The sequence below is a fragment of the Macaca mulatta genome, chromosome 20 (genome assembly GCF_049350105.2).
Source record: "Macaca mulatta isolate MMU2019108-1 chromosome 20, T2T-MMU8v2.0, whole genome shotgun sequence".
In the NCBI taxonomy this organism is placed as follows: domain Eukaryota; kingdom Metazoa; phylum Chordata; class Mammalia; order Primates; family Cercopithecidae; genus Macaca; species Macaca mulatta.
The window spans coordinates 19,594,176-19,612,633 of NC_133425.1; the positions used below are offsets into that span (position 1 = coordinate 19,594,176).

General features: G+C 45.1%; 1 protein-coding gene across 13 annotated transcripts in view; it reads left to right on the plus strand.

Annotated features, from left to right (window-relative positions):
* VPS35L (VPS35 endosomal protein sorting factor like) overlaps positions 1-18,458 on the plus strand; it is a 147,557-nt gene that overhangs the window by 13,386 nt on the left and 115,713 nt on the right. For 7 of the 13 annotated variants that reach the window (XM_015125735.3, XM_015125736.3, XM_077986359.1 and 4 more), the window contains exons 3-7: positions 439-606; positions 3,856-3,978; positions 5,852-5,876; positions 9,814-9,890; positions 12,298-12,426. In XM_015125735.3, the coding sequence (XP_014981221.3) occupies positions 439-606; positions 3,856-3,978; positions 5,852-5,876; positions 9,814-9,890; positions 12,298-12,426 (522 nt within the window). Of the gene's footprint in view, positions 1-438; positions 607-3,855; positions 3,983-5,851; positions 5,877-9,781; positions 9,891-12,297; positions 12,427-18,458 lie in introns of all 13 variants that reach the window. The other 6 variants (XM_077986358.1, XM_077986362.1, XM_077986361.1 and 3 more) reach the window with 2 other exon arrangements.

The following is an 18,458-nucleotide window of genomic DNA, read 5'->3' on the forward strand; positions in this document are numbered from 1 at the left end:
AAAAAAGTATCTGGTTAAAGTAGAAATTCCCTACTTAGAGGTTAGTTGTCGGTTTTGATTGGCCAGTCTCTAGTTAGCAGGTAGTTGGCGATTTGCAACTGATTAAGCTTAAGTTCCATTTTACTACTTATATTGAGTTGGATTTTGGTTTGCTACATAGGGAACCCCAGGTGCTGTAGCCTTCTCAGTCCAGTGACCTCTCAATTAATTTTTTAACACTTCCTAACCCTAACTTCCTACTTTCCTTTCCTCGACAGCTGTGATCCTGGGTCATGTCCATTTGTCACAAAAAAATAAGCATCCCCTGCAGATGGATAAATCTCTGCTGTAAATGAACCATCCATTCAACTACCAGAATGGGAGGAAAGTACCCACTGGAGTGTTTCCCTGGGGAGAGTTGTGGGAGCTCCGTTTTACCTCCAGAAATTTTCCTCACAGGTCACAGAATCAAAGACGAAGAAAGTGAACCGGAAAGGAAGCACTTCTTCCACATCCTCCTCCTCCTCCAGCTCCGTGGTGGACCCGCTGAGCAGCGTCCTGGATGGGACTGACCCCCTCTCCATGTTTGCAGCCACTGCTGACCCCGTAGCCTTGGCAGCTGCCACGGTAAGCACCCCGGCCATGGTTGTCCAGTGAGGGTCAGTTTTGTGGGTACAGGAATGGGTGGTTTTCTCCTGTCCTGCCCTTTTTTTTTTCTCTAAGAGACAGAGTCTCACTCTGTCACCTGGGCTGGAGTGCAGTGGTGTGATCGTGGCTCACTGTAGCCTCCAACTCTGGGCTCAAGCAATTTTCCCAACTCACCCTCCTGAAAAGCTGGGACTACAGGTACACACTGCTATGCCTGGTTAATTTTTTATTTTGTTGTAGAGGCGGGGTCTTGCTATGTTGCCCAGGGTGGTCTCATACTCCAAGCCTCAAGCGATCCTCCCACCTGAGCCTCCTAAAGCTTCTTCCCCTTTTTTAAGTTGCACAAATAATGCACACAGTACATTCTGGTTGCAACAGTTCAGGTCATCCAGACGTGAGAGGCTGGTGTAGCTCTGGGAAGTAGGTCTTTTTCTTTCTTCTTTTTTTTTGAAAGATTTTAAAGTTTATTTTTAGTTTTAAATTTCACTTAATGTTTTTTGAGATAGCCTTGGTGTGTCACCCAACCTAGAGTGCAGTGGTCCGATCTCACTGCAGCCTCTGCCTCTGGGTTCAAGCAATTCTCTCACCTCAGCCTGCCGAGTTGCTGGGACAGACATGCACCACCACACCTAACTAATTTTTGTGCTTTTTGGTAGGGACGAGGTTTCATCATGTTGGCCAGGCTGGTCTCGAACTCTTGACCTCAAGTGATCCCCCTGCCTCAGCCTCCTGAAGTGCTGGGATTACAGGTGTGAGCCACTGTGCCTGGCTCTTAAAATTTATTTTTAATTTTAATTTTATTCTTCTTATAAATCTTTTTACATAATTACATAAGTAAATCACTCATTTTGATATGAAAAAGTCAGAAGTCATGTAGAACAATCCTTCTCATGCCCATCTCCACCCTGGCGGTCGTGAGAATGGTGGCCGTAATGTGTCTTTTTCCATAGCTTTTCCCTGTATTTTCATAGATACTTCCGACAGCAGTCTCTGGGCATTCCCATGCCTACTCATATATAAATAATTATAGCATCAGCTTACTGCATGGCAGGCATTTTTTCAGAGTGCGTTTCCTATTTGGTTCTCTTACTACCTTGTGAGAGGTATTAGAATCCTCATTAAAGAGGCAGCCATGGAGGGATAGAGATATCAATTCACATCCAAGCTGGGATTCAAACCCAGCCAGTCTGACTTCAGAATACATGCTCTCAATCATCATCCTATGCTGTGTTTCATATGTTATTTACCATTGTTACATAAATGGATCTGCAGTTTTGTGACTTGTTTTTTTGGAGATAGTCTTGCCCTGTTGCCCCGGCTGGACTGCAGTGGCATGATCGTAGCTTGCTGCAACCTTAAACTCCTGGGCTCAAACAATCCCCCTGCCTCAGCCTCCCAAGCAGCTGGGACTTCAGGTGTGCACCACTGCGCTCGGCTAATTTTGGATTTCTTGGTAGAGCCAGGGTCTCGCTGTGTTGCCAAAGCTGGTCTCAAACTCCTGGGCGCAGGCAATCCTCCTGCCTTGGCCTCCCAGAGCACTGGGATTACAGGCCTGAGCCATTGCACCCCACAACTTTTTTTTTTTTAATTTAATTTTTATTTTTGTTTTTACTTTTTTTTTTCTGAGACGGAGTCTCATTCTGTTGCCCAGGCTGGAGTGCAATGGCGCGATCTTGGCTCACTGCGACCTCTGTCTCCTGGGTTCAAGTGATTCTCCTGCTTCAGCCTCCCGAGTAGCTAGGATTACAGGCATGTGCCACCACACCCGGCTAATTTTTGTATTTTTTGTAGAGACAAGGCTTCGTCACATTGGCCAGGCTGGTCTCGAACTTCTAACCTCAGGTGATCTGCCCGCATTGGCCTCCCAAAGTCCTGGCGTTACAGGTGTGAGCCATGCCACCCAGCCAACTTTTTTTTTTTTTTTTTTTTTGACTTGACCATATGTCTTGGAGAACTATCCATGTTAGTACATTTAGAACAACCTTATTTTGACCAGCCTTATTGTATTCTAAAGACTGGCTTTACCTACTTTAATTTGCCATTCCTCTACTGATGTATCCATCAGATAGAGGATATCCCAGATAGTTTCTGGGTTTTGCTGATACAAACAGCAGTGCACCATGTGTCTCGAACATACACATGCCTTGGTGCATGTCTGCAGGGATTTCTGCAGGGTAGCTTCCTAGGAGTTCTTTGCTCGTTGGCCAGGCGCGGTGGCTCACACCTGTAATCCCAGCACTTTGGGAGGTCGAGGCGGGCGGATCACGAGGTCAGGAGTTCGAGACCAGTCAGACCAATGTGGTGAAACACCATCTCTGCTAAAAATACAAAAATTAGCTGGGCCTGGTGGTGGGCACCTGTAATCCCAGCTACTCAGGAGGCTGAGACAGGAGAATTGCTCGAATCCGGGAAGCGGAGGTTGCAGTGAGCCGGGGATTGCGCTACTGTACTCCAGCCTGGGCGACAGAACGAGACTCCATCTCTTTGCTGGCATAAGGCAATGTGTATTTAAGGTTTTGATGGCTATCACCAAATTGTCCTCCAAAAAGAGTTAACCAGTCTGTATTTCCACCAGTGATGTTGAAGAGGGCCTGTTTCCCTGCATTCTTGCCAGCCTGACATCAGCCAGCATTTTAACTCTTTGACATTCTGATACTTGAAAAAGTAGTCTTTTCCAACTATCCTTTCCTTAATTCTTAATGAGTTTGAGCATTTTTTGATATATTTATTGTCCATTTGTGATGAAATGGCCTGATTTTTTTTTTTTTGTTTTGTGATGGAGTCTTGCTCTGTCACTCAGACTGGAGTGCAGTGGTGCGATCTTGGCTCACTACAACCTCTGCCTCCCAGGTTCAAGTGATTCTCCTGCTTCAGCCTCCTGAGTAGCTGGGACTATAGGCATGCACCTGGTTGATTTTTGTATTTTTAGTAGAGACGGGGTTTGAAGGGAGGACAGCACGACACTGGGGGAGAAAGGTGTCACTTTGTTGGCTAGGCTGGTGTTAAACCCCTGCCCTCAAGTGATCTGTCCACCTCGGCCTCCCAAAGTGCTGGGATTACAGGCATGAGCCACCATGCCTGGCGCTGTAATTTTTTTTATGATAGTAAACCTTGAGACAGATCTCTTTTATTCCACAGTAAAGGACTATCTGCCTTCTATTTACATATGTATATATTTAAAGAATAAAATGATACTGCTGCTGAAGAGATTTTCTTGCCTTTCTTTAGGACAGCTCCAGAAGGAAACGTGATAGAGATGATAACTCCGTTGTAGGATCGGATTTTGAGCCTTGGGCCAACAAACGGGGAGAAATCCTTGCCCGGTACACCACTACCGAAAAGCTGTCTATTGTGAGTACCAGGAGACCCTCTCCCAGGGTCTGCTTCGGAGTTAGTAGTAATTTCTTTTTGTTATATTGCTTTAACTCTTGGGCTCTGTAAGTTTCACTTATTTATTTATTTTTCTACTTCTCTTAAAAGCTCAAATATAAGGCTTCACGTAGTATGTCAGTGTTGTTGGCATAAAAATGTGCTGACAGGCTTCCCAGAAAAATCTGGTAAGGATCAGGGATGTGGCACAGGTCAGAGAAAGAATTAGAACAGCAGAGTCTTGTCTTTGGGAGGAGGTTTGAATTATGAAGGAAGGAGGTCGGGCATGGTGGCTCACACCTGTAATCCCAGCACTTTGGGAGGCCAAAGTGGGCAGATCACTTGAGGTCAGGAGTTCGAGACCAGCCTGGCCAACATAGTGAAACCCCGTCTCTACTAAAAATACAAAAATTAGCCGGGCATGGTGGCGGGCACCTGTAATCCTAGCTACTCAAGCGGCTGAGGCATGAGAATTGCTTGAACCTGGGAAGTGGAGGTTGCAGTGAGCAAAGATCGCACCACTGCACTCCAGCCTTGGTGACTGTCTCACCAAGAGTGAGACCCTGTCTCAAAAAAAAATGATTAATTAATTAATTTAAAAAATGAATTATGAAGGGAGGACAGCACGACACTGGGGGAGAAAGGTGTCACTCAGTAAGTCCCACATAGCTGGGTTTTTCTCCTGGAGCTGGAAGTTTACTGTTTCTCTGGATGGCCATTAGGTGAAATAGTTAGCTTTGGCCTCAAGATGCTTATGAAATTCAAGGCTTACCTTCCACTTGGCAAACTGCTATGGAAGGAAAGACTCAGGAGAGCTGAGACTAACCCAGTCAGGGTAATGCCTGTGTGAGTTAGGACTGGGTTCAGTGCTTAGAACCAAAGCCCCTCCTAACACTGTAAACAGGGGTGATCTGTATCCCTCCTTACACTGGAGAGAAGTCTCGAGCAGAGGAGTCCAGGACTGGTGTGGCAGCTCCAAGGGCATCAGGGTTCCACTGCGTTCTTTCTTGCTCCTCGACTGCATTGAGTGTTGCCTCACATTCATGTTGGTAGACAGAGGGAGGAAAGGGAAAGAAAGATGCACCCCCTCCCATTTAGGAAGATTTCTTGGGGTCCCCCAACACTTTCAGTTACATTTGTCTTGAAGGTGTGGTCATGGGCCATTCATAAGTGCAGGGAGGCTAAGAAATGTAGCAGCGTGTCCATCTACAAATGGGACTGTGCCCCGGAGGAAGTAGTGAACTCAGCAGGCCACGGGGAACGCTTGGCCACAATGCCTCTTCTTTTTTTACCTCCCAGGGTGTGCACTCATTGAACAAAATGACAGGCAGAATTGCTGGACTATTTAAATCGAGTCTTTTTTTTTTTTTAAACTGTACAGAGTTAACTTAGAGCAGTGATTCTCAACCAGGAGTAATTTTTACCCCTGGGTGGTCCTTTGGCAATATCTAGAGACATTTTTGACTGTCACGGTTCTGGAGGTGGTACTGACATTTATTGGGTGGAGGCCAGAGATGCAACTAAATATCCAAGGGTGCACAGAATAATCTCCCACAAAAAGTTATCTGGCCTCAAATGGCAGTAGTGTAGAGGGTGATAAACCCTGATTCAGAGTAGGTTAAAAATACTTCTATTATGTGACTCTGCTGGCATACCAAAAATTTTAGTATTTGTCTGCTGACTTTGAGAACCCTGACTTGAGTAGAAATTTGAATCTTCAGTGGTTTTTAGTGACTGTATTTTCCTTCTTTGAATATATATTTCTTTCTCTTGGGTATGTAAATGGCTTTGTTGGAAAACAATGAACATACTGCCTTAGAATTTTAAAATATTAATGAATGTTATGTCTCTGCAGAATCTGTTTATGGGATCTGAAAAAGGTAAGATGAGTTTGTTGTTGTTTTGATGGGAAAATTCTGCCGTTACTTTTAATATCATTTTACAAAGGAAAAAAGTTTATCTGATATGATTCTGATGGAGCTATTGCTTAGATTGTGGATAGACATAGAACTAAAATACATATTTAGAGCATGAATTAAAAAAATATCAAACCTCAGCACTTTGGGAGGCCAAGGTGGGTGGATCACCTGAGGTCAGGAGTTCAGTACCAGCCTGGCCAACATGGTGAAATCCCTTCTCTACTAAAAATACAAAAATTTGCTGGGTGTGGTGGCGCATGCCTGTAACTCCAGCTACTCAGGAGGCTGAAGCAGGAGAATCACTTGAACTTGGGAGGCGGAGGTTGTAGTGAGCCAAGATCGCACCATTGTACTCCAGCCTGGGTGACAGGAGCGAAATTCTGTCTAAAAAAATAATAATAATACGGCCAGGCATGGTGGCTCACCCCTGTAATCCCAGCACTTTCGGAGGCCAAGGCAGGCAGATCGCCTGAGGTCAGGAGTTTGAGACCAGCCCGGCCCACATGGTGAAACCCCGTTTCTACTAAAAATACAAAAATTTGCTGGGCGTGGTGGCACATGCCTATAATCCCAGCTGCTGAGGAGGCTGAGGCAGGAGAATCTCTTGAACCTGGGAGGTAGACATTGCAGTGAGCCGAGATTGCACTCCAACCTGGGCGACAAGAGTGAAATTCTGTATTAAAAACAAAAGTACGGCTTGGTGTGGTGGCTCATGCCTGTAATGCCAGCACTTTGGGAGGCCAAGGCAGGCAGATCACTTGAGGTCAGGAGTTCAAGACCAGCCTGGCCAACATGGTGAAACTCCGTCTCTACTAAAAATTTAAAAAAAAAAAAAAAAAATTAGCCAGGCGTGGTGACAGACGTCTGTAGTCCCAGCTACTCGGGAGGCTGAGGCAGGAAAATCGCTTGAACCTGAGAGGCGGAGGTTGCAGTGAGCTGAGATCACGCCATTGCATTCCATTCTGGGTGACAGAGCGAGACTCCGTCTCAAAAAAAAAAAAAAAAACCCAAAGAGGTTACTAGGAGTAAAACATAAGCTTACTGTTTAAAATGACAGAGGAAATAGTCTCCCCATCGTTGTGCCTCCCTCACCAACTGGGGGATTGCTTAAGAGAGCCTTTCCCTTGCCTTAAGTCTTTTCCCTTGTGCCGTAAGATATGTTGGTGAGGGGGCCACATGCTCAGTCTTATAGGCCACTGGTCCCTGAATGCAGTTCTCAGCTTCCTCTCCTAAGACACACAGTCAGAAGCTGTGGACCTGGGTATCTCAAACTGCCATGTAGCAGGATTGCCTGAGGAACTTTTATATGAATATAGATGTCTGGCCCCAACTTGCTCAATTAATCTTGTAGGATGGGACCCCAGAATTCCTATTTTGATGCTCCGAGGTGATTCTGGAGCAACTGACAGATCATGTTCTACTGGGTGCAGATGAGCACAACCGTGGTTCATTGCAGGTCTCTGATATGGCAGCTGCCACTCTTCCCACGGCTCTGCTGGATGAGACAGCACGTTAGAAATCAAGAGAGTGGGAGCAGCTTTGTTATGCACAGAATTTTTTTTTTTTTTTTTTTTTTTTATGGAATCTTGCTCTGTCACCCATGGTGCAGTGTAACCTCCGCCTCCTGCCTTCAAGCAATTCTCCCATCTCAGCCTTCCGAGTCACTGGGCCTGTAGGTGTGCACCAACAAGTCCAGCTAATTTTTGTATTTTTAGTAGAGACGGGGTTTCACCATGTTGGCCAGCCTGGTCTCAAGTGGTCCACCCGCCTCGGCCTCCCAAAGTGCTGGGATTACAGGTGTGAGCTACCACGCCCAGCTTGTTATGGACAGAATTTTGATCCCACACCATAAAAGGTAAATCATACCAGCCTGTACCTACCAGTTTGTAAAGATCGAATAGAGTGGTGATACCAAGTGTCTTAGTCTGTTTAGTGGTACTGTAAAGGAGTACCAGAGGCTGGCTAACTTATAAGGAAGAGAGCTTTACTTGGCTTATGGTTCCACAGGCTATATTAGAAGCATGGTGCCAGCATCTGCTGTTGGTGAGGGCCTCAGGCTGCTTCCACTCATGGTGAAAGCAAATGAGAGCCGGTGTGTGCAGAGATTGCATGGCAAGAGAAGGCAGGAGAGAGAGGGAGAAGATGCCAGGCTTTTTTTGACAGCCGATTCTCATGGGAACTAAGAATAAGAACTCACTCATTACTGCAAGGATGGCACCAAGCCATTCATGAGGGATCCTCCCCTACAACCCAGACACCTCCCACCAGGCCCCACCTCCAACACTGGGGATCACCTTTCAACATGAGACTTGGTATGAATATAGAGCAATAGAAACTCTCATATGCTGCTGGTGGGAATGTAAAATGGCACAACCACCTTGCAGAATACTTTTTCATTTTTTATTTAATTTGAAGACAGGTGCCAATGGTCCGGTTGTTTGTGCCCAACCACACTCCCCTGCCCCAATTCGTATGTTGAAATCCTAACCCTAAGATGATGGTATTAGGAGATGGGCCCTTTTCAGAGGTGATTAGGTAATGAGGGTGGAACCCTCATGAATGGGATTAGTGCCCTATAAAAGAGGCCCAAGGGTGCTCCCTCACCCCTTCCACCAAGTGAAAACACAGCAAGAAGGCATCATCTATGAACCGAACCGGAAAGCAGGCCGTCCCCAGACACCTAATCTGCTGGGACCTTGATCTTGGACCACCCAGCCTTTAGGACTGCGAGAAATACATTGCTCTTATTTGTAAGCCACCCACTTGCTGGTATTTTGTTATAGTAGCTGAAAGGGTTTAAGACAGTGGGCCAACCCTTTGATCCAGCATTCCACTACTGGGGTATCCCCAGATCAGGGGTTGGTAGACTGCATGCTGCAGGCCAAGTCTGGTCCACTGCCTGTTTGTTAAGTACAGTTTTACTGGAACACAGCCCTATCAATTTGTTTACGTATTATCTATGCCTGCTCTTGTGCTACAGCAGTAGAGTTGAGTAGTTGGAGCAGACACTTTGTGACTCTCAAAACCTAAAACATTTGTCAGGCTTACAAAAAGAGTTCTGCAGCTTGACCCTGAGTCCACATTTCTTTTTTTTTTTTTTTTCTCTTTCTTTCTTTTTTTTTTTTTTTTGAGATGGAGGTTACAGTGAGCCAAGGTCGCGCCACCGCACTCCAGCCTGGGCGACAGAGTAAGACCCTGTCTCAAAAAAAAAAAAAAAAAAGAAAAAGTACTAGAGCAGAGGCCCCTTTAAGATGGGAGATGGGGAAGGATTCTGAAATAGACAGCCACAGAGGGCAGCAGTCAGCTAGATGCATTGCCCTGCCTTGTGGCTGGCCTGTGGCCTGGGGGCCTTTCCTTCATCCCTCCAGCAGTCCCTGCTGATGGCGAAATTGTGCTGACAGATGCAGGAAGGAGGCACAGCTAGTCCTGTTTGCTCGAAGAGACAGCTTTGAAGCCCTAGTGTTTCCACCCTGGGTAGACAGTGAGATGGTTGTTTTGTTAGCAGAAGAGCACAATTCTACGCTGTGAGTAAGAGCCTAAGAGGGCCTTTTGTTCATAGAAAACAATGAAATGACGGATTTTTGGCATCCTTATCTGGACCGCCTTTCTTTAGGAATAAACAGATGATACAGAGCAAAGTTTGTAAATCTCAAATGCAGCAGTTAACCTCTTCGAGGCTGGCCCACTGGGCTCCCAGGGGCAGCTTCTAAGTGGGAAAAGTTTCGATGGAACTCTGGTTACATAAGGAAGTTGCTTTGAAAATCTAGGATAGTTTTCTGTAATGGAATCGTTCCCCAGAGTCTGTATTCACGATGAAGTGTAGAGTGAAAGATGCCTCCCCTGGGGGTACTGGTGCAGGAGAAAAGCCACCTGTGTGACGTAAATTCATTCTGTTTAGGCAAAGCCGGGACTGCCACACTGGCAATGTCAGAGAAGGTTCGGACCCGGCTGGAGGAGCTGGATGACTTTGAGGAGGTGAGCAAGTCATCTGTGGGGTGCAGGGAGTGCGAGAGCTTTTCCTTCCTCCTGCCAAGTGAGATCAACCTCGGTGGCTGCTCTTTGATTAATTCCCGGGCTGCACATTGTGCTTAGTCCTCCCAAGGCAATGACTGCATCCAGGGAAGGATGCCAGCGTGCAGTTGGCCGAGCTCACGGGAAGCCTGACTGGGGCTGCTTTTCTAGAGGCCTCTTTTCTCATCGTGATGCCTGAGCAAGCCTGGGTCCCCTAGCGACAGTGTCTTATGGTAAAAACCAGCTGCAAGGCTGGGCACGGTGGCTCATGCCTATAATCCCACCACTTTGGGAGGCTGAGGCGGGAGGATCACGGGAGGTCAGGAGTTCGAGACCAGCCTGGCCAACCTGGTGAAACCCCGACTCTACTAAAAATATAAAAATCAGCTGAGCATGGTGGTGGCTGCCTGTAATCCCAGCTACTCGGGAGGATGAGGCAGGAGAATTGCTTAAACCTGGGAGGCGGAGGTTGCGGTGAGCTGAGATCACGCCACTGCATTCCAGCCTGGGCAAAAAAGCGAGACTTTGTCTAAAAAAAAAAAAAACCCAACTGCAGTCACCTCCCTGAGAAGTAGCCTTATGGAGTACAAAGACTTTGCTTTGCAACTGACGCTGCTTGGGCTGGCTGGATATGGCCCACAGGAATCTTTTAATTGGCCTACACGTACTTTGAAAAAAAAGTGAGTCTTTTGCCAACATTTAAACATTCATAAATGTAACCAACAAATACAGAATTTCTTGAAAAAACAATCTTGACTGGGCACGGTGGCTCACGCCTATAATCCCAGCACTTTAGGAGACCGAGGCAGGATCTCCTGAGGTCTGGAGTTTGAGACCAGCCTGGCCAACATGGTGAAACCCCATCGCTACTAAAAATGCAAAAATTAGCTGGGTACGGTGGTAGGCGCCTGTAATCCCAGCTACTCGGGAGGCTGAAGTAGGAGAATTGCTTGAACCCAAGAGATGGAGGTTGCAGGTTGCTCTGTCACCCAGGCTGGAGTGCAGTGGTATGATCTCAGCTCACTGCAACCTCTGCCTCCTAGGTTAAAGCAATTCTCCTGCCTCAACCTCCTGAGTAACTGGGATTACAGGCACGCACCACCGTGCCCAGCTACTTTTTGTATTTTTAGGTGAGAAAGGGTTCCACGATGTTGGCCAGGCTGATCTCGAACTCCTGACCTCAAGTGATCCACCCACCTCGGCCTCCCAGTGTACTGGGATTACAGACATGAGCCACCATGAGACATGAGCCCAGCCAACTCTTATTTCTTTAATAAAGAGTTTTTCATTTTGAATTGTAGGAAATGTACAAATAAACATTTGGTTCCAGGTCTCATCATATGTGTTCACATGACCTTCACTCCTGTGAGTTGTGTGAAGAGCCTCTTAACAACAGCCCAGGGCTAAGGAGCATCTGCTGTGCACCAGGGACCGTGCCAAGTCTTTACCTACATGGCCATTTCATCCCCGTGACAATCCCTTGCTCAGCTGCCAAGGGTTTTTGCTGTGGTTGTCTTTCTGTCCTGATTACTCTCTCCTTGGTCTAATTAACACCCCCACACTCTTCTGTACCTCTACTCCCCTTAGAGTTTGTCTCAAGTATCACTTCTCTAGGAAACCATTCCTGATCCCCCCATCACAGTTTACAGTCCATTTCTTTGTTACCATATTTCTCCCAGTCTGAGATGTACCATTGCTCTCACGTTTGACTATCTCTGAAATTGGGGTATATGTTTCTCAGTTGGTTCCCATCAGTGATCAGCATATTTTTCTTCCTTAGTAGCCCATGAAACAGTTGAGCTTTTTTCCATGGGCACCTCAGATCCAGTATATGTATCCCCATAGAATTGCGTTTTCTCCTGAGCATTTATCTCAGTTTGAGTTAATATCCATCTGTCTTCAGTATCTTAAGCTCCATTAGTGCTGAAATACCCTGTCATATCTTATTGCTTGGGAATCTTGAGCAAAAATGTCTTTGTTTCTCGAGCATCTAGTCCTGTGTCCTGCACACAGGAGACCCACAGTTGGTTGAATGAGGTAAGTCTTGTTACCTCAATTCACAGGTGAGGCTCTGAGAGGAAAGTAGCTCACCCAGGGTCACACAGCTACTCGGTGACTGAGCTGGGAGGTGGCTTAGGTCTGACTTGCTTCCAAGGCCAGCCTGTCAACCCACAGCACTCTGTCCATCTTTGTCAGAAAACTCAAAAGAACCTCTTTGATTGCAAATCGCAAGGCAAAGCTGTCAATCCTTGTGGGGATATGAGGAAAATTTAGAGACCAAAACTCAGCCAATACCTGGTATTCTTTATAAGGGTGGTAGTCGAGCAATATTTTTCCTGCTGTGCCTTCACCTTCTGCCTTCTCCCCACAGGGTTCCCAAAAGGAGCTGTTGAACTTGACTCAGCAGGATTACGTGAACCGCATAGAGGAGCTCAACCAGTCGCTGAAGGATGCCTGGGCCTCAGACCAGAAAGTGAAGGCTCTAAAAATAGTCATCCAGGTTAGATCTAGTGATCCCCCCGCCCCCACCCAGAATTTCCTATGTAAAATTCCACTGTGGAGACTTAGAGTTTTCAGGGGCCTGCCTGCAGGGTCTTACCCTTGTTTTTTCATCCCTTTCCTTTTCATATACTTCCTGTGAAAAGCCATGATTATGAATCTGTGTTTTTTTGAGATGGCTAATCCCAGGGTCACCATGTGCAGCTGCACAGGTTGTGCACTGCACAACTCCAGGAAGCACTCTTCACTCTAGGTTACAGAATTGATGATACCCCATGTGTTGTGCAGTACATTAACCATGGTGCAACCCCTGACACATTTATGATTTGTACACACTAAAGACTGGGCAACTTTCTGTTGGGATTCCTTGACTGCATTGGCTTGGTATCTTTGGGATTAATGACGTGTGTCCCTGATAAATGAATATTTCAGACATACTATGCATACTTATGTGACAAGGAGAAGTTTACAGCATTGGGAGAGGTACATACATTGAATCTTCTTTGCTGATGAGTTTGTTAAGCCAGTGACAATTCTTGAACCACAAGAACAAGTACTATGTGGAAAACAGCTTATATTTCTTGGTCCTGAAGATCTGGCTATCTCAGCAAAATGTGCTCAGAAGCACATTTGGAAAGGAATAATTCATTAAATCATCATCTTCAGAGCAGAGTCAACAAAGGATTTCTGAACTGCCATTTTAGTTCAAAAGGACAGATCCCATTCTCATTCCATGTTATGATAATGTGACATTTGTTTTCTCACCTGTTCTTTTGAAAGACAGGAGAGTCCGGGAGTCTTCACACTGGACACTTGAAGTCTTTTAAGATGACTCCTTGTATAGTAGGGGTGATTTCTTCGGTGTTTCATGATGGGAGGCAAGCCCACGCCCATTCTCTTCAATCACTGATGTTAGTTTACAGAGTAAATAGTCCCAAAGGCCAGGCCTCTCATCCTGGGAGCCCGTGGAGACGGTTGCTTGCTGAGTGTCTCCAGTGAGAAACTATCTGAACTAGCAAGTGCTTCTTCACAATATTTGCATTGGCAGCATCTCTCCATAGATTATTGTAGTTTAGAACCGTGTCTTCTAAGAGGTTTACATCTGGGGGAGATTTGATTCATGTCTTCACAAACAAAATAATCATAAGTGTGCTTCATCAACTCCACATCTGGCTAATAGTAACGATTCTACAATACATTAAGGACTGCCTTCTTTATCCAAAACACAGAGTCAAGGCCGGGTGCAGTGGCTCACATCTGTAATCCCAGCATGTTGGGAGGCTGAGGTGGGTGGATCACTTGAGCCCAGGAGTTTGAGACCAGCCTGGCCAACATGGTGAAACCCGTCTCTACTAAAAATACAAAAATTAGCCAGGCTAATTTGCTGTATAGTAAAGTTGTTCTGTGTGTGTGTGGGAGGGGTACCTGGTGGCTCCTTTACTAAGGCATATTTTACATATCATAAAGTCCACCCATTATAAGTGTATAATTCAGTGATTTTTTTACTAAACGTATAGAGTTGTGCAACTATCACACAATCTAGTTTTAAAACATTTGTATACCTCCCCAGATTCCCCCAAGCCTGTTTGTAATCAAATCCCACTGCCATACCCGACCCCAGAAAACTACAAGTCTGTTTTCTGGTTCTGTAAATCTGCCTTTCCTGGACATTTCATATACATGGGATTATTCGTAGATAATCTTTTGGATCTGGCTTCTCTCACGTAGTATAATGTGCCTTTTTAATTGATATGTAATAATTCTACATATTTATGGGGTACAAAGTGATATTTTGATACATGTATCCCGTGTGTAATGATCAAATCCAAGTAATTTAGCATATTCATCACCTCAAACATCTCTAATTTCTTTGTGTTGGGAACATTCAAAATCTTCTCCTCTAGCTATTTGAAAATGCACAATAAGCTGGGCCTGGTGGGACACACCTGTAATCCCAGTTACTTGGGAGGCTGAGGCACGAGAATTGCTTGAAAGTGGGAGGTGGAGGTTGCAGTGAGCCGAGATCGCACCACTGCACTCCAGCCTGGGTGACAGAGTGAGATTGTCTCAAAAAAAAAAAAAAAAAAAAAAAAACAGAAAATACGCAATACATTTTGAACTATAGCCACTCTAGGTGCTATTGAACACTAGAACTTATTCCTCCTATGTAGCTGTAATTTTGTACCCATTAACCAACCTCTTTGTTCTCCCTTTGCCCTTACCCTTCCCAGCCTCTGCCTCTAGTCATCGCTGTTCTACTCTCTACTTCTATGAACTCAACTTTCATGGCTCCCACATGTGAGTGAGGACATGCAGTATTTATCTTTCTGTGCCTGTTTCACTTAACTTGATAGTTTCCAGGCTCATTCGTGTTGCTGTGAATTACAGAGTTTCATTTTTTTATGGCCAAATAATATTCCTGTGTGTGTACCACGTTTTCTTTATCCATTCATCCATTTATGTACATGTAGATTGATTTCATATCTTAGCTATTGTGAATAGCGCTGCAATAAACATGGTACTGCTGATAATTTCTTTGATATACTGATTTCTTTTTCTTTAGATGATAACCTAGTTGTGGGATTGCTACATCATATGGTAGTTCTATTTTTAGTTTTTTGAGAAATTTCCATACTGTTTTCTAGAATTGTTACACTAATTTGCATTTCCACCCACAGTGTATAAGAGTTCCCTTTTCGGCTGGGCGCGGTGGCTCACGCCTGTAATCCCAGCACTTTGGGAGGCTGAGGTGGGTGGATCACCTGAGGTCAGGAGTTCGAGACCAGCCTGGCCAACATAGTGAAACCCCATCTCTACTAGGAATACAAAAATTAGCTGGGCATGGTGGCAGGTGCCTGTAATCCCAGCTACTTGGGAGGCTGAGACAGGAGAATCACTTGAACCCAGGAGGCGGAGGTTGCAGTGAGCCAAGATTTCACCATTGCATTCCAGCATGGGCGACAAGAGCAAAACTCTGTCTCAAAAAAAAAAAAAAAGAGTTTTCTCTGTATTCTCATCTGCATTTTTTTTTTTTTCCTTAAGAGATGAGGTTGCCCAGGCTGGAGTGCAGTGGCTGCTCACAGGCGCGATCACACTGCATTACAGCCTAGAAATCCCAGACTCAAGTGATCCTCCCACCTCAGCCTCCCAAGTAGCTGGGACTATAGGCACATACCACCATGCCCAGCCTATTTTCGTCTTTTTGATAGTAGCCATTTTCATGTGGTTTTCATTTGATGATTCCCCTGATGATGAGTGATGCTGAGCATATTTTCATATACTTCTTGGCTAATTTGTGTATCATCTTTTGAGAAATGTCTCTTCAGCTCTTTTGGCCATTTTTTAATTGGATTATTTTCTTTACTATAATATGTTTGAGGTTCATCCACATTGTATCACGTGTGGATACTTTGTTCCTTTTCACTGCTGCATCGTATTCTAATGTGTGGTTATCTTAACAAGTTGATGGGCATTTGGGTTGTTCCCACTCTCTGGCTGTTATGAATAATGCTGCTGTATGCATTTGCATACCATTGTTTGTGTGGACTTACGTTTTTATTACTGTTAGGTAAAATTTTAGGAATGGAATTGCTGGGTCATATGGTATGTTAGGATTAACTTGTTGAGAAACTGCCAAACTGTTTTCCAAATGGCTGCACCATTTATCTGAGGGTTCTAATTCCTCCATATCTTCTGACACTCGGCATTGTCCGTCTTTTTTTCTGTTTTCTTTTTGTTTGTTTGTTTGAGACAGGGTCTCTGTCACCCAGGCTGGAGTGCAGTGGTGCGATCGTAGCTCACTCCAGCCTCAAACTCTGGCCTCAAGCGATCCTCCCACCTCAGCCTCCTGAGTAGCTGGGAATACAATTGGCCACAACCATGCCCAGTTTATTTAAAAAATCTTTTTTGTAGAGACAGGGCCATGCTGTGTTGCTCAGTCTGGTCTTGAATTCCTGGCTTCAAGTGATCTTCCCATCTCAGCCTCCCAAAGCACTGGGATTACAGGCCTGAGCCATCACACCTGGCCTATCACCTCTGTTATAACCATCCTACCATCCTGGTGGGTTTGAAGTGGTACCTCATTGTGGTTTTACTTTGCATATCCCTAACAGTGATGTTGAACATCTTTGTACATGCTTATTAGCCATTTGTATATCTACAGTGAAATGTCTATTCAAGGCCTCTTCATTTAAAAGTTATATTATTTGGTTGAGTTGTAACAAATTTTTTTTCCTCAAGAGGCAGGGTCTTGCTCTGTGACTCCAGATGGAGTGTAGTGTTGCCATCACAGCTCACTATAGCCTTGACCTCCCGGGTTCAAGTGGTCCTCCCACCTCAGCCTCCCTGGTAGCTGCCACACCCAACTAATTTTTAAATTTTTTGTAGAAACAGAGGGTTTTACTTTGTTGTCCAGGCTGGTCTCAAACTCCTGTGCTCAAGCAGTCCTTTAATCTTGGCCTCCTAAAGTGCTAGGATTACAGGCATGAGCCATGCACCTGGCCAGTTGTAACAATTCTTTATATGTTTTTTATACTATTTCTTTGTCAAGTATGTGATCTCCTAGTCTGTGACTTGTCTTTTTGTTTTCATAATTGTGTCTTTGAAGTGCAGTTTTTATTGACTGACTGATTGATTGAGACAGAGTTTCGCTCTTGTTGCCCAGGCTGGAGTGCAGTGGCATGATCTCAGCTCACTGCAACCTCCGCTTCCTGTGTTCAAGTGATTCTCGTGCCTCAGCCTCTTGAGTAGCTGGGATTACAGGCGCCTGCTACCATGCCCAGCTAATTTTTGTATTTTTAGTAGAGACGGGGTTTGGCCATGTTGGCCAGGCTGGTCTTGAACTCCTGACCTCAAATGATCCACCCGTGTTGGCCTCCCAAAGTGCTGGGATTACAGGTATGAGCCACTGTGCCCAGTCAGAAGTTTTTACTTTTAGCTTCATTCATCAATTTTCTCATTTTAGCTTATGCTTTTGTAGTTTTATCTAAGAACTCTTTGCCTAGCTCAAGGTCATGAAGATTTTTTTCTTTGTTTTCTTCTAGAAGTTTTATAATTTTAGCACTTACATTTAGGTCAATGGTTCATTTTGAATTACTATTTATATATGCTATAAGGTAAGGATCTAAATAAATTTTATTTGCATGTGGAGCTACAGTTGTCTCAGCAACATTTGTTGAAAAGACTGTTGTATTAGTCCATTCTTGCATTGCTGTAAAGAATTACCTGAGGCTGGGTAATTTATGAAGAAAAGAGGTTTCATTGACTCACAGTTCTACAGGCCGTATAGGAAGCATGGCTGGGGAGGCCTCAAGAAACTTAAAATCATGGCGGAAGGCAAAAGGGAAGCAGGTACATCTTTCTATAGCAGAGCAGGAGAGAGAGAGAGAGAGAGAGAGAGAGAGAGAGAGAGAGAGAGAGAGAGCACGAACAGGGAGGTGACACAGGTTTTCAAACAACCAGATCTCACGAGAACTGTATCATAGGAACAGCAAGGGGGAGGTCTACCCTCATGGTTCAGTTACCTCCCACCAGGCCTCTCCTCCAATACTGGGGATTACAATTCGACATGAGATTTGGGTGGGGACACAGAGCCAAACCATATTGACTATGTTTTTCTCTACTGAGATCTTGGCACTTTTGTTAAAAATCAGTTGACCAAGGCTGGGCATGGTGGCTCATGCCTGTAATCCCAGCACTTTGGGGGCCGAGGTGGGCGGATCACCTGAGGTCAGGAGTTCAAGACCAACCTAACCAACATGGAGAAACCCCGTCTCTACTGAAAATACAGAATTGGCTGGGTGCAGTGGCGCATGCCTGTAATCCCAGCTACTTGGGAGGCTGAGGCAGGAGAATCACTTGAACCCGAGAGGCGGAGGTTGCGGTGAGCCGAGATCATGCCATTGCACTCCAGCCTGGGAAACAAGAGCGAAACTCCATCTCAAAAAAAAAAAAAAAAATTGACCACTGGTGGCAAACTCAGACTACTTAAAAAACAAAAAAACCAAAATCAATCAACCATAAATGTAAAGGTTT